General features: G+C 33.3%; 1 protein-coding gene across 2 annotated transcripts in view; it reads left to right on the forward strand.

The window, feature by feature from the left end:
* The window catches only part of Traf4 (TNF receptor associated factor 4), a 32,323-nt gene that overhangs the window by 1,893 nt on the left and 15,746 nt on the right, over positions 1-14,684 (forward strand). The window contains exons 1-2 of one of the 2 annotated variants that reach the window (XM_088045737.1): positions 7,906-8,121; positions 10,453-10,504. In XM_088045737.1, the coding sequence (XP_087901863.1) occupies positions 8,090-8,121; positions 10,453-10,504 (84 nt within the window). In that variant the 5' untranslated portion in view covers positions 7,906-8,089. Of the gene's footprint in view, positions 1-7,905; positions 8,122-10,452; positions 10,505-14,684 lie in introns of those variants that run through there. The other variant, XM_088045738.1, reaches the window with a different exon arrangement.

Genomic DNA, 14,684 nt, shown 5'->3' on the forward strand with positions numbered 1-14,684 from the left:
TACATATAATAGTCAGTTTATTTAAAAAATCTAAAAAATGAAGTAATTTTGGTTGCTCCTTTACTTACAAAATACCCTTATTATTTACTTTTATTTACCCTTATTACTATTATTACGTTTCATCAAATTTGTATTCTTTGCAGTTCTTAAAATACAATCTTTAGTTTTAATTTCTCACGTTATTTCGATTCTTTTGGATTGATTTTATTTCTCAATTTTTGGTTAAAAAATCGTTGTGTTTCGTTTCCCAAATTTAAATTATTTATTGCTATTATTATTAATTAAAAAAGCGATAATTGCATAGATGCGTTAGCGATTCATATAATTATAGTACGAAAATTGGCTCTTTTCGTAGAAACCTTCATAAATTTATAGAATTTTTCTTCTCATTTGTAACGTAGGTGTAAGCTATAATTAAAAAACAATTAATTGTTGTCGGTAAAAGGAGATTGTAAATTATATAACGTTGAATATTTTTGTAACTTTAATCGTCGTTTTTGTGCAAATTCTAATCTTTGTTTATCTGGTGAAAGTCTAGACTAATTAATTATGATTATTATTTCTCCTTAAATTTAAATAAAGATTTATCGGGCCCAGTTTTCGTATTTAGGTAATTACAAGTCAACAATGTCCACAAATGGAATACTTTTTCTGCATTCTTGTTTGCGCGGAAATACCAACAAGTGTTAGCACTCTTTAGCTAATTAACTTCACAACTAACGCAAATTGGCACGGTGCCACTCATTCAATTTATATTCTTTAACAGCCCCACGAAGACGCTTCTCATTCCAGTCGTCATTAAACTGCGCCAACAGTTACCAAAGGCGCCACCACGAAGTCGCCTCAACAGTTACACGCGACTTCCATAAGATTTCAGATTTTCATATTATTATCTAACCCTAGCCCAGCTGCTCCGATTTATGACAAATACGGCAACATTTATTACAGGAGCCACACTTTTTATCCGCTCCATGTAAAGGAACTGAGGAGATCATGGGGCACCTGGCGAAAAGGAATTTACCATACACATGTCGGGGCAGATGTTCGGCGGACGTTCACGTTTTCGTAACATTTTCGTCGTCCTCTCCTTCATCCGGTAATTCAAAGGTTTCCACACAGACGGCCTCAATTATGCAAAGGCTGTGTTCAAATCAAAGCGAGATGAAGAATTCCGCGAATGTCGGGACTTGGTTCTGGATGGAAATGTTAAGTTCAAACACACGTGTTTAATGGTGTGGTCACGCGACCAACATCTGCTTCTTGGGTGTTTCCGCCCTCACCTCTTCCATGTACTGTAATTGACCGAAAGGGTGGAGACCAAAGACGCTGAAGACAGGTGAGGATAAGTGGAGGAATTTTATCGTGGTTCGGGTGAAGTGGGATCTCTACGATTTCCGATTGAAATTAGCACGTGGCGCGGAAATGAGGTTTTAATTAGACGTTAATAGTGTGAAGATTGCGTAACTTTTAGTGAATGGTTTGACGATTAAATTAAGGAGTTAATTCATTACTTTCCGATGTTACTGTTTATTCTAATCGCCTATAAATATTTAATTATTTTAGTGAAATTCCCGCAGTAAACACTTGAAATTGAGTACACAACATTCATGTTTTCGTGTTGTTTTTCCGACCATTAATATTACTAGACTGGAACATCCTCAATTCTGGAGTAAACACTGGAAAAGCAATTATTCTGAAACACTAAACATTAAAATTGAGTACTTTCTAAGATTTTTTCCTCATTTTTTTCTTAAATCTGAGCATTAATTGCCAATTGTCAGCAACACTCCTCCGTCTGAAAATCGTAAATTAAAGCATGAATTAATTTCCTGTTAGGAGCAACCCCGTCGACATCTTCTTCTTCCGGTCATCACGCTTGACTTCATTTGAAACAATAGTCTTGACATTCCTCAGATTCCTTCCCACAGTGATGTTTTTAATATTGCAATTAGTGAAGAATGTTCCAGTCATTTTCAGCGAATGCAATATGTCAACCTCAAATGCGAATATTTTAGCCCTTTATCTCATTTTAAAAGCGAAATTGTATATAATTTCGGTCTGAAATTACCACAACAAAGGTGAGTGCAGGTGCGGCGGATCAGAATGCACTAAAATGCATTTTATATTTGCTGGTCGGGCTCCAAATCTAAATTTTTAAAATAAATTCGTATAACTTCTACCATTTTGAAGTTAAAGCAATGCAATTTTGTGAACTTTTCATTTCAGATGCGTTTATAATGTGTGTTAAATTACAGAATTTTAGATCAAAAAACACAATTTTTAGAATACTTTCTCTCCAAGCCGGACACAAAATCCAAACTTTTTTTTAATTAAATTCGTATGAATTCTACAATTTTAAAGTTAAAGCAATGAAATTTAGTGAACTCTTCACTTCAGATGCGTTTATGATGTGTAGAAAATTACAGAATTTTAGACCAAAAAACAAGTTTTAGAATTTTTTATTTGCAAGTCGGACACAAAATGCAAACTTTTTTTTTTAATTAAATTCGTATAAATTCTACAATTTTAAAGTTAAAGAAACGGAATTTGGTGAACTTTTCACTTTAGATGCGTTTATTTAGTGTACCAATTTACAAAATTTTAGACCAAAAAAATAAATTTTGAGAATTTTTTCTTTCCGAGTCGGACACAAAATCCAATCGTTTTTTAATTAAATTCTTATAAAAACTACAATTTTAAAATTAAAGCAATGAAATTTGTTGAGATTTTTACTTCAGATGCGTTTTTAAAGTGTACTAAATTACAGAATATTAAACCAAAAAACTAAATTTAAATTTTTTTTTTCTAAGTAATATACAAAAATCCAAACTTTTTTTAATTAAATTCGTATAAAGTCTACAATTTTTAAGTTAAAACGGTTGAATTTGGTGAATTCTTTACTTCACATGGGTTTATAAAATGTAGTAAATTACAGAATTTTAGACCAAAAAACAAAATTTTTAGAATTTTTATTTGCAACTCGGACTCAAAATCCAAACTTTTTTTAATAAATTTTATAAACCCTACAATTTTAAAGTTAAAGCTATGGAATTTGGTGAACTTTTCCCATCAAATGCGTTTATGAAGTGCACCAAATTACAGACTTTTAGACCAAAAACAAAATATTTAGAATTTAGAATGCAGGATGCAGAATTTTTGTGGAGCAACAACCTGAAGAACCACGCAAATAATATAATTCTCTGTACTGTCAAATATGGATAATGTAAACAAGCATCCGACAATATTTACAATGACTATATCAATTAGCGATCAATATTCATAACATTGTCCCGGGTTCCGGTTTGGAAACTCCTTTCCGGTTAGGATTCCCATTGCGCCATCGACCTTTGTCAACTCGTTTCCGGGCGAAATTGGCGCGTGTACGGCGTGCTTTACTGCTGAAAAAAAAGAACTTTCTTCGAATTTGAATAATTGGCGCGTTTCGTGAAATTTTCAGACAGTACAATGGAAAAGCGGCACTGGAGTAATTGTCTTCACATTTCTAGTAACGGAAGTGTTTGATTTGAATTGGTTGCTTTTTCTTGGTGAGAGAAGACACTGTAGCTGGTGATGCTTTTAGGTTTTATAGGTGATAAATCAACAGAACCAACTTGTTTAATCAGGAAAATGGTACTTTTATCTATGTCACAAACCGGTTATGGAGGAAGTTCTGCAGGTATAAAATTAATCAAAAATTAGAGTTATAAATATTCAAATCAATATTTCAACAGATTTTCTGGCAGAAATGGGTTAAGGTGATTTTTCCATTATTCTTCAATCAAGTTAATTTAACTGTGTTTTTTATTAATACTGTTTGTGAGTAACAATAAAGAATATCCGTTCTGGCTTGATTTACATTAGCATAATAGATGAGTGATAACATACACAAGAGATAACTGTCCAGTGTAAAAATGTTTATGATGAATTCATTAAAAATGCTCGATTCAAGGCTGTTTTCGAACAGAAGCGGATTTAATTGCAATTGCAACAACTGTTGCTTTGAAAACAAACCAAAGACAAAGGCGATTATTACAACAAGTTCATTTAATTTAATGATTTATTATGATACGGTTATAATGAAGAAAATTACACTTGAATAAAGTCATTTGCTGTTAATATCAATAATGGGCTACTGTCAAGGATTTATTCATGTTGATTGCGATGTCGGCAAGTGGTGGTTACTTTTTATTGAGAATATGCAAATTGTGTATAAAATTCGGTGATGTAATTCAGTCGAAGACATGTAATAAGACGCAAAGGATTCCAAACACTCACAACTTTTTTTTAATACTAGATTTAATTCAAGACAATTAAAAAAGGAAATCCAAGATTACGTTTTAAACTAAGAATTAAACCATAAGAAACAATAATAACAAAAATGTTATCAATTTTAACGTTAAAGCAATGGAATTTGGTGAACTCTTCACTTGAAGTGCGATTATAAAGTGTACTAAATTACAGAAATTTAGACCAAAAAGTAAAATTAAAAAAAAATTGTTTGCAAGTCGGACAAAAAAAATTAAGCGTGTAAACTGGTCTTAAAAGTAAATTTAAATATAATCGATAGAGAATTTGGACAATCACTAAGATTTTTGGCACCGCCACCGCCACCGCCTAGAATGTTTAAATATTTTTTTTAAATAATAACAAATCTTAAAAGAAAATTATAACTTAGAAAAACTAGATACAAAATTAATAAAAACATAATACGAATAATTGATAATAAATCCATGGAAAGTCCAAAGAGAACGTAAAAACCAAAGTCCAAAAAATCCAGATAACCAATAAAGAATCTGAGAAGAGAGTATTTACAGAATTGATAGAGAATTTCAAAACTGAGAATCCAATCTTATTGTAATATTAAATTAATACATAATTTATGCATTTTTAAGGGGCCCGGTTAGCCCGAGCTAAATCCGCCTCTGACTGCAATTACCCAAAACGACCGGATTTGTGAGTAACAATAAAATTACTCCGCGTAAGACAATTTTTAATTTTTTTAATTTTAAGGAATAATGAGTTAGTTATTGTGAAATTGTGTCAATTTGAATTTCTCTAATTACCTCAGTTGCTTCATTTTCTCTTCAACAAATCGTTTAAGGTTAATTGTAGTTTCTTATTATCTACGTTTTATGTAGTTATTATCAGTTTTTTAGCACTCAAATTGTGCAACATTGCAATTTCATGCTTGACACGTTTAAAAAGTTTCAAAAGAAATTTTTGATTCATTTCCACACGGTGGCAACAATTTATCGGTGCAGTTAGATTTTTCAATATTTCAAATAATTTTGTTGTCCTTCGCGATAATCAGGCCTCACCTTCCTCTCTAGTCTGCTCATCATTACCCTCATTCGATGGAACACCCATATATAGGAAGGTTCGAGAAATCTATTCAAGAATAAAAAAAAAATCAAACTTGAAATAACGTAGGTGGATAGACACCTTATAAGTCCACCTAACTTCACTACATACAACTCTAATTATTATGATTATTGTGAAAACGTTTACATGTTAGAACGTCTTCTGTGTAATTTCTCACCACGTATTATTATTGATGAAGCATTCGTGAATGAAAACTTTAACCAGGACGGAAGTGTTTATTGATTTTTCTTATTTTTTTTTAATGATTTGTAGTACACATATGGTGACCACTTTTTAACCAGACAAATTACAGTGTTTGATGGGAACAGAAACAATGAATAACAGTCTTCAGCGTGTAATTGAAATTATTAAAAAATCGAAAAAGGGAATCCAATGTACACTAATATTTTGTTTCTTCTTTTTAATTAAAGAACGAGATTTTATCTAGTGATGTTTTATTCATGGGGTTTAATAATCCTGTCGTATTATTTTATAACCAGTTTTATTGCCTTTAATCTCCAGATGCCTTAACCGAGTTAAAAATGAAAATTATTGCGGGATTCGCGGAATTTTATTTGAAGCAAGTGCACATAAGGAATTTGAAGAAGTGGTGAATATTCCAATTATCACTTTCGAAGAAGCAATGATGTCGTGTTGTCGTTTTTATTATTCATCATTCGTGGTCTAAATATTTAAAATTGAGTTGGGCAGTATTGCGCAACTGAGGTAATAATGTACAGGTGCTCCAAGATCCCGTGCAGATAAAAAATGATGTTTTCTTTCAAGAAATTACTTATGCAGTTGGAAGGAGATTCAAGAGACCCACCCAAGAGGCAAATATGTGCAACATATGGAATATCACACAATTGTCGGCACCGCATGAGAAAAACAAAAAGCGAAAAAACGCACAGATGCCCCTTGTGAGAGCAAAAATAATCTCAGCGGTTTGTCCTTTTTTCGTCTTTCTCCAAGAATTCATTATAATTATCAAAAGACGTCTTGTGACGTTATGAAGCAACGTAGTTGCCGACATTTCCTCGCTTATCTTTTATGAAAAGTGCTTAGTTGCTTCCGCTAGTGAAAGAATAAAAAATATGATTGCCGCAAATTTATCTTGACTGCTATCGGTGCTCCTATTGTCTTCGCGTTTACTTTCTAGTTCGAGCAACGACTTTTTTAATGCTTGGTTATTAATTTTTAAAACGTTGGCACGTGGAGTTCTGTGGTGGATTATTTAATTTTTGATTCAATTCGAATTTTTTTGGAAAAAATTAAAAAAATATATTTTTTTTTGAGTTCGAAAATATTAAGAAAACCTTCGCGCCATCGTTTTCTCGCGATTTTTTACATAAAAATATTGCAGGTTTTCGAGAAAATTCATGACTAAAACTATGCCAAACTTTTGATATCAATATCTCGCTTATTTTTTAGAGTAAACTTAAGTTATTATACATCAGTGTACGCAGAATTTTACGCAGATTTCAAATCTGGGATTTAAATTCAGATCCGACAACAGACAACTGAGTTATGGCGGATCAAAGTTTCGGAAAGTTGATTTTCAATTTTTCTCATTTTTCGTAATATTTAAAGTCAAATATCTCGGAAACTATTTGAGATATTGAGATGCGGTTTGCGCCATTCTTTTTTTCGGCTCATTTTGCGTTAGAAAATGTTCTCAAAAGCCCAAAATTCGATAGTCGATTTTTCGCGAAAAAAAATTCCGACTCAATCGATGAAAATTTTTCAATTTTTTTATTTTTGACTATAACTCGTAAAGTATTTGCCTGATCGATCCCAAATTTGGCCACTAAATAGATTTCGAGCTCCTCTTTCGACTGATGTATAATTCAAAGCTATTAAACGTCGTTTTCATTTTGAAATCTTTGATTAAAAATCACCCAAAAATGACGTTTTCAAAACAGTTTTTGGCCAATGCCTCGTTTATTTATTAAGCAAACTCAACAAATTTGGGTGTCATTTTACGCAAAATGTCACGCTGAATCCAAAAACATAAAAATTTTTGAATTTTCGTCAACAAAAAACTGAGTTATGGCCGTTTGAATTTTTGGGTTGTCGCAAGAGAACCAAATTTTTGAAGGTTCGAAACAATCTGTGCTCAATATCTCGGAAACTACGACAGATATTGAGAAACGGTTTTCGCCATCGTTTTTCTCGCGATTTTTTAGCTAAGAATTCGTTTTTAGATTTACCGAAATTCAAAAATTTTACTTTTTTGGAAAAAATGCACGTCATAGTATATCAAAATTCTGAGGTCAATATCTCGGTCATTTTTTCGAGTAGACACCAAAAATTAGAGATTTTTGAAACTGCTTGAAAAAGAAATATCAATCAACTGCTTCCAGCCCGATCATTTCGTCCACCTCTGCATGATTTTTCAATTTATTAATCCCGAAGTAGACATATAATTTCGCTCAGTGCAGACGGCGATTGTAGCATATGTAATTTTTTCCATATTGTTGTTGAAAAGCCATTCCCCGCCATGCATCCGGTGTAAAGTTGGAGGTTTTCACTCCACCTGACTTATAATTCACCTGCTCTTACTAAACAGTCACGCTGTGCTGTTCGCAACCGCTGGCGCTGTCACTACACCAAGTTCCAGGCGCTTTACTACAAACTCTGTATTTGATTTTCCGCGATAACATTTCCGGTGGACACTCTCAAATATTAGTTATTGTTAATTGTGAAGAATTTTTGGTTATCGTGTACCATGCCAGTGGGACTCGTCTATGACTTCAACGGGTAAGATAACTTGTGCAAAATCGTTAAATTATTCAAATCGTGGTTTAGGTGAGTCATATAAATCGAGGACAGTGATCTTTTTATTAGTTTCAATTCACTTTGCAGAATTACTCAACTCTGGTAGTAAATTAGTCCGATTTATTGTTATTATATTAATTGGTTTTGTTAATTATAGCTTGCGCCACTGTAGTAATGTGATGTCTAACGATTTTCTGGGATTCAATGTAATGTAGAAATTACTGTAATTAATCGTGAGGCAATAGTTCATGCAATTCGTGCAAACAAGTGTCGGAATTCAAAGTTCTATGGCTCATTATGTTGTTATTCTCTTTTATATGAAAGATAATGGTTCGTCTGAATATTCATAAATTATTTCTGTAACATCGCTCATTATTATTCACCCTTTGGACTTTGCTTGTTTACATTTTTGACTGTCTGCCTGTTGCTGTGACTGAACACGTTCTTTTATCATTGTTTTCATTATTCATTAATTATAATAAAAATTGAGTAATTTGGAAACGAGATAATATAAAGAGTTCGACCTTTCAACAGATAGTCCTAATTTTAATTAATTTGTTTTTAATTTTCTAATATAAATATTTAAATGATTTTAGCGCAATTCAACTTCTTTGATATTTTAGTCTTTTTTTATAGGAATGTAATTTTTTTTGGATACTATATTTCCAACTTTCGTCGTTTTCTTTCTCTATCTGTGTCCCACATTCAGATTTTACGTATTTTACGAGGCTCAAAATTGAACTTGAAAATTTTTGGTTTCTGGAAACGTTTTTTATTTTCAAATTTGGCCAAATTAATAAACTAGTACAATCGAGTCATTTCCCTAAATTTCAGTCTAATAGCTTGAAAAACAACAAAATTACAAGACGCGAAACAGAACTGAATTAATTTTGGTCTCGCCTAAAAATGAAAAAATTTTCAAAATTGTTTCTATTGCTTTAGAATTTTGTAATTTGCCTGACTTAATAAGTTTGCAATCTTCCTAAATTTCAGTCTAATAGCTTTGAAAACAACAAAGCCACAAGACGCAAAACAAAACTTGAAAAATTTTAGTTTCTTCCAAAAACGAAAAATTTCTAAAAAATATTCCCATTGCTCTAGAATTTTGTAATTTGGCAGAGTTAAAAAGATAGACAAAATAAACAATCTCAGTAAATTTCAGTCTTGTAGCTTCAAGACCAAGAATGTTACAAAACTCGAAACAGAACTTGATGAATTTTGGTTTCTTTTAAAAATAAAAAATTCCCAAAATTTATTTTTATAGCTCTTAGAATTTTTTAACTTGGCTGACTTAATAAGCTAGTAAAAATTGAACAAACTCTATAAATTTCAGTTTTAAAGCTTCAAAAACAACAAAGTTACAAGACCGAAAACAGAACTGGACACTTCAAGAAATAAAATTTTCTCAAATTTAAATTTCAATTACATACTTAAAGACGCAAAATTTCCCGCCCACTTATTTCCAATGAACCGTACAGATTTATTGCACCACACCGTAAAATGTTTATTGCAAATTTGATGAAAACTACAGTTCTATCGGACAAACTGTTGATCCCATTCTGTTCTTCTTTCAATAGGATTAGCAGATTTTCGCACGATATTTTGGTCTCCAGTTAATAACTGTCATTTTCTTCATTGTAATTGTACAGTTGGTAAGTGTCATTTATATCCCCAACTCAACAAAACTGCATTTCTTTGAAATTTAAACCAAACGGTGCACAACGAGATTTTCTCCAAGATATCCAACGCACAATATTGTCTTGACAATGAATAATTTTATGCTCATTGAATAATGGGATTCAATTGAAAGCATCCGTCCATTTTGTTTTTGCTCTACTGCTTGTTTAATTCATTTACGAGTACAACCACTAATTACCAGCACGGATTAGATTAACACAATTTATGTAAAAAATAATTGAGTTTACTTATTATCTAATCTAATAAATTGCGGTTTCACGTGCACGGAAATTAAACTGCATAAAGGAAATACCTCTAGCTATGCACTTTTCGAATGGTCTCATCATAGAGCATTGCTTGGTAGCTCAACCAGAAGGTTCACTCACCGAATATACGCATATTGGTGCGTGTATCATTGCAGTTATTATCCGATGATAATGAAGCGTAAAAACGGACACAATGCATGGTATGTCAAGTTTGCTTTCAAGCTGAAGATCTCGTTTTTTCGAAACGTAAAAAACAAACATATGGTAGATGATCATGTTACAAGAGTCCCGTATTCTTGCTTTCAAGATTCACGAATAATAAAATGTAAATTCGCTTTGTGGCTGCATAATAACATATTTTTCGTTTCAGTGACGGTTTATTCACTGGACCGGAGAGCAGTGTCCCAATTGATTACGCCAAGGTAAGTCATGGGCAACAGAACGTGTGTGAAAAATGTACCTTCAGTGACGAATGGGTGGTATCTCTAAATGATCTAAAAGTATTTTAATATGTTATGCTTAAACGTGACGTGACAAAAGAGACTTCAACGGATGATCAAGCGACAAACCGGAGCTTTAATAAATTTCAGAGATATTTCAAGTAGTCGCTTTCAATCATTGCCTCTCAATCTTCCTTGACACGAGATTATAAATAATCTTGTCTGAAAGATCCTACTTGGTTATGGTAATGATTTTTGGAAACGTTTTATGGGGAATAATTTTATAGCTTCCATAAAACAGAGGCTGAGTGTCTTTACATGTTGAAATTATTAGGAAACGCCCGATGTCGAAATTTTTATTCTTCCCCGGATCACTTACGAGCGCAGCTGCAGGTTATTACAACCCCTCAAGTTACTGTTTATTGCTTCATCCCCATCTGGTGCGCATCTAGTGTCAACCTACCAAAACAATGCCGGTCGAAGGGTGCTCAAACCCACTTCCACTCTATAATTTCCGAAGGAACAAAGAAGAACATATTTCGAACACGTGCACCAATTTCCGTTAAGACATTTGACCCCAACTTATAAGTATGAATAAAATTAACTACCCAAAATGGCCCTCGAAAATTGATGTTACATTGTAAAAACCAGCATGGAACCAGCAAATGACACGCTCACATAATTATAATAAAAAGCAAGGAGTGGACGCGACGACCGTCTCCGCATCGGAATGCGTAATTCACCGGAAGTCACCTCCGTGGTCATGTTCACACGATGCGTTTTTCCAGTACTCGAGAAAGGCTTGATGCGGTCATTGAGGGCGTTATTTTTCATCCCTCGTCTTCCGGCCCGTGCACATCTGCTGGTGGCCAGATGCTATCTTTGAATTTTTCTAAAGACGACCTTGGGTGTAATTTGAGGGTCGTTGATAAAAACTTTATGGAGTTATTAAAGCGTCACGGTTTTGAGTCGAAAGTGGGAAACCGTGTTCTTATCTTCACAATAATGCGAATTCCTGCATATGCAATATCGTGTTTAACCACAATAATAATTATTCGAAAGGTGAACATAACGTAAGATGAACGCTGATTTCAGATTCCAAAGAGAAGTTGTGCATGCTTGGAACCAGTAGTGGTTCATATTGAATGTCTTTTCGTGCTTTACAGGTGGAATCACAAGTAATCAAATCCGCGATTTACTATTTTATTTTAAAAGTATGAGAAGTGTTTGATGTCGCCTTCGATATTTTTCCGTATTTGGAATGTTGGTATTTTTTACCTGCAGAACTTTTTGTGTTAGAAGCGAAATCAAATCCTTCGCTTTTACCTGAAGATTTGAGCTCCGATTGAGTAATATGAAGTAATATCATTTATGCAAACTTTAAGTGTTTTTTTGAGACTTACGGTTGTGTAAAATAAAGATTCAGTTGCGAGAATCTAATTCTGGCAGCTCCAAACGTGATTCAAGAGAGATTTACAATGATCTCAGCTCGTTGCTGTAATTTAGAAACCTCAGTTTTGTGTTTCACAATGAATTTAATTAGATATTTAAATATCCTCTCTTTCAGAAGCTCTAAATTAATTAGTTGGTGTCTATAAATTTTGACGATTTATTATTTGTCTTGCATCAGATTTTTATTGTTTATAAATTATACTTAAACACTTAATTTCTGTGTATTTGCAAGAAGTTCGTATTCGAAATGCTACCGTAGATAATTGAGCTACCAGAATTGAAAATCCGGATCTTTAGATTTCCGGGTGTTGTCGCCAAATTGAAAAAAAAAACGCATTTAAAGGAGGAATCCAAAGAAAAAATTGATGAGGACACGACGGGATCTAAAAGAAATTCTAAAGAGATCAAAAAAATAATTTAAAAGAAGAGGAATCTAAGAAATTAAAAGAAAGATCGTAAACGTAGACAAAACAAGGATATCCTTAAAAAAGAGGAAATTAATGATCATAAAAAATCAATCAATCCTACAATAGGTGGGTATCGAAACGGTCGAAAGAGGAATGTAAAAAGGAATCTAAAGAAAATTACAGAAGAATTAAAAAATACTTTCAAGAGAGGTCCAAAAATGGAATTTAAAAAAGAAAAACCCAACAAATATAAGTATGTAACTTAGAGGAGAAATTTCAAGGATCTAAAAAGAAATCTACAGAGAATCTGCAAAGAATCCAAAAGGAATAGTTTTCTAGATCTAATTTCGTCGATATCTCGTTTATAATGGAGCAATCTTAAACTATCGGTGCTCATTTTACGCAGAATCCAAAACTGGTCGATATATTCACGTACGTCAATGAATTAAAAGCGTTTAAATTTGCAGATGGTGAATTTTTAGTTCCGAAATGTTTAAAGCTCGATATCTTCGAAACTAAGACAGACTCAATTCTATTGTACAATAAATATTCTAGCAAATTAAAACCCTACCAAATTCGTGTAGATCGTCAATAATTTTTTAAAGCCACTTTTAAACTGAGTAAATCAATTTTGCGAGGCAGTGTAAATGAAATGTGTAAAGGAACCCAAAAAAGAATCGATAAATGCATTAGGTGGAACCTAGGAATGATCAAAAAAGAATGCAAAAAATAATTCAATAATAAGAAGGAATATAAAAAAAAAGGAATCTGAAAAGAAATCTTCAAGGAAACGACTTATCATATTGCTATCTGGAAAATTTAAAACCCGTTCGATTCACTTGCCACATGCTCGCGATTCAGTTAGCCAGTCTTCACTTGACTGCCCCCCATAATTTCCCACATCCCTTTTCTGTGAAAAACGGAGAATTCCGTTAAAAGCGTTGATACTGTTAAAAACCGTCCAGACGAGCGTCAATTAATAAATAACCTTGCAAGGAAATGCTATAATGAGAGCATTTCCTAACTCAGCCAAGTTACCTTTAGTTTATTAGGGCATATCTTGCATGAAAATTTCTAATACAATTAAAATGTAATTCAAACAAACACGCGACTTGCACTGAATAATTCAAAGAAGACATCAATTTACAAGGCAATTTTGTTGTCTGAGCGCTCGATCAAATTACCAAATAAAGAAAGACGGGATTTGAGAAGCTGATGGGAAATTGCTCATCCACTATAAAACCCACAATCGTCTTAAATCTGTATTTAATTACGGATTCAGGGTAAAAAACAAACCAAAATGTTACTTCCAGTGAAAAACTCGATGTGAATGAAGTCTTCGTTTACCCAGCCGTCATCCATCACCTAACATGTTTGCTCAGTTTATTTTGAACAGCTGTTTTTACCCTCTTTACAAATAATTTGAAACCCTTCGCTCTACTACTGAAATTAGGTGTTATTTTAAGTGGTGTTACATTTCACCATCGATACCGCGCTGAAAAAAATTCTCTATCGGTGGGTGTTTATCTAACGTATCTCCCCTTTGTTTCCCTTGCATATTTCCACGTATAAAATATCAGAACGCGACCGGGAGTTTGAGCAGTGCTCCATTATCCACGCACAAATATCTTTTTTATGGTCAATCTTAGTGCCTTTGTGTATGATTCATGCAGCAACATATTTGACCTGTAAGTCACGTTGTTTTTTCTTTGATTTTGAGCACAAATTCCGACCAATTATTGAGCTTTAAGCGGCTTTCATATTCAAATGTAGCTTTCAAAATATGAAAGGGATTTTATCAATTCAAACGTACAATTTGAAAAGAATTCTTCGGGATTTTTTCAATAGCGTCGCCTGTTGAAATGTTTGTTTAAGAGCTTAGGTTACGATGATCCATATCAGATTTAAGCCCTTTCTCTAAACACAGGAAAAAAATCTCGAAAAAAGTGCAAGCCGCACCTTGATTGATACATCCGTGCGTGTATTTATCTCGTCTCGTATGCACAAGAGTGATAATTGGAAGGTATTAAACTAGATGATGGTTACCACTCTAGCGAATTAGTGATGGCAAAGCATACAAACTTGCAGTGGTGTTAACGCAATTATCATGTATCTGTAAATAGGCAGAGAGAGGTCGTTCAGAGACGTCGAGAACCCGTTCCGTGCAAGGCGCAAGGACGTTGGTCTAGCAATCTAGCAATTCTGGAATGGATGCATTCTTGATAATGTATAAAACAGCCATGCATAGCTGGAGGCCATCCTTCGCGTTTGCTGTTTCTGTTTGTTTCTGGGTTAGCCAAGCC

The sequence above is a fragment of the Gnatocerus cornutus genome, chromosome 9, assembly GCF_029298725.1.
Source record: "Gnatocerus cornutus isolate USDA-ARS CGAHR chromosome 9, icGnaCorn1.1, whole genome shotgun sequence".
In the NCBI taxonomy this organism is placed as follows: Eukaryota; Metazoa; Arthropoda; class Insecta; order Coleoptera; family Tenebrionidae; genus Gnatocerus; species Gnatocerus cornutus.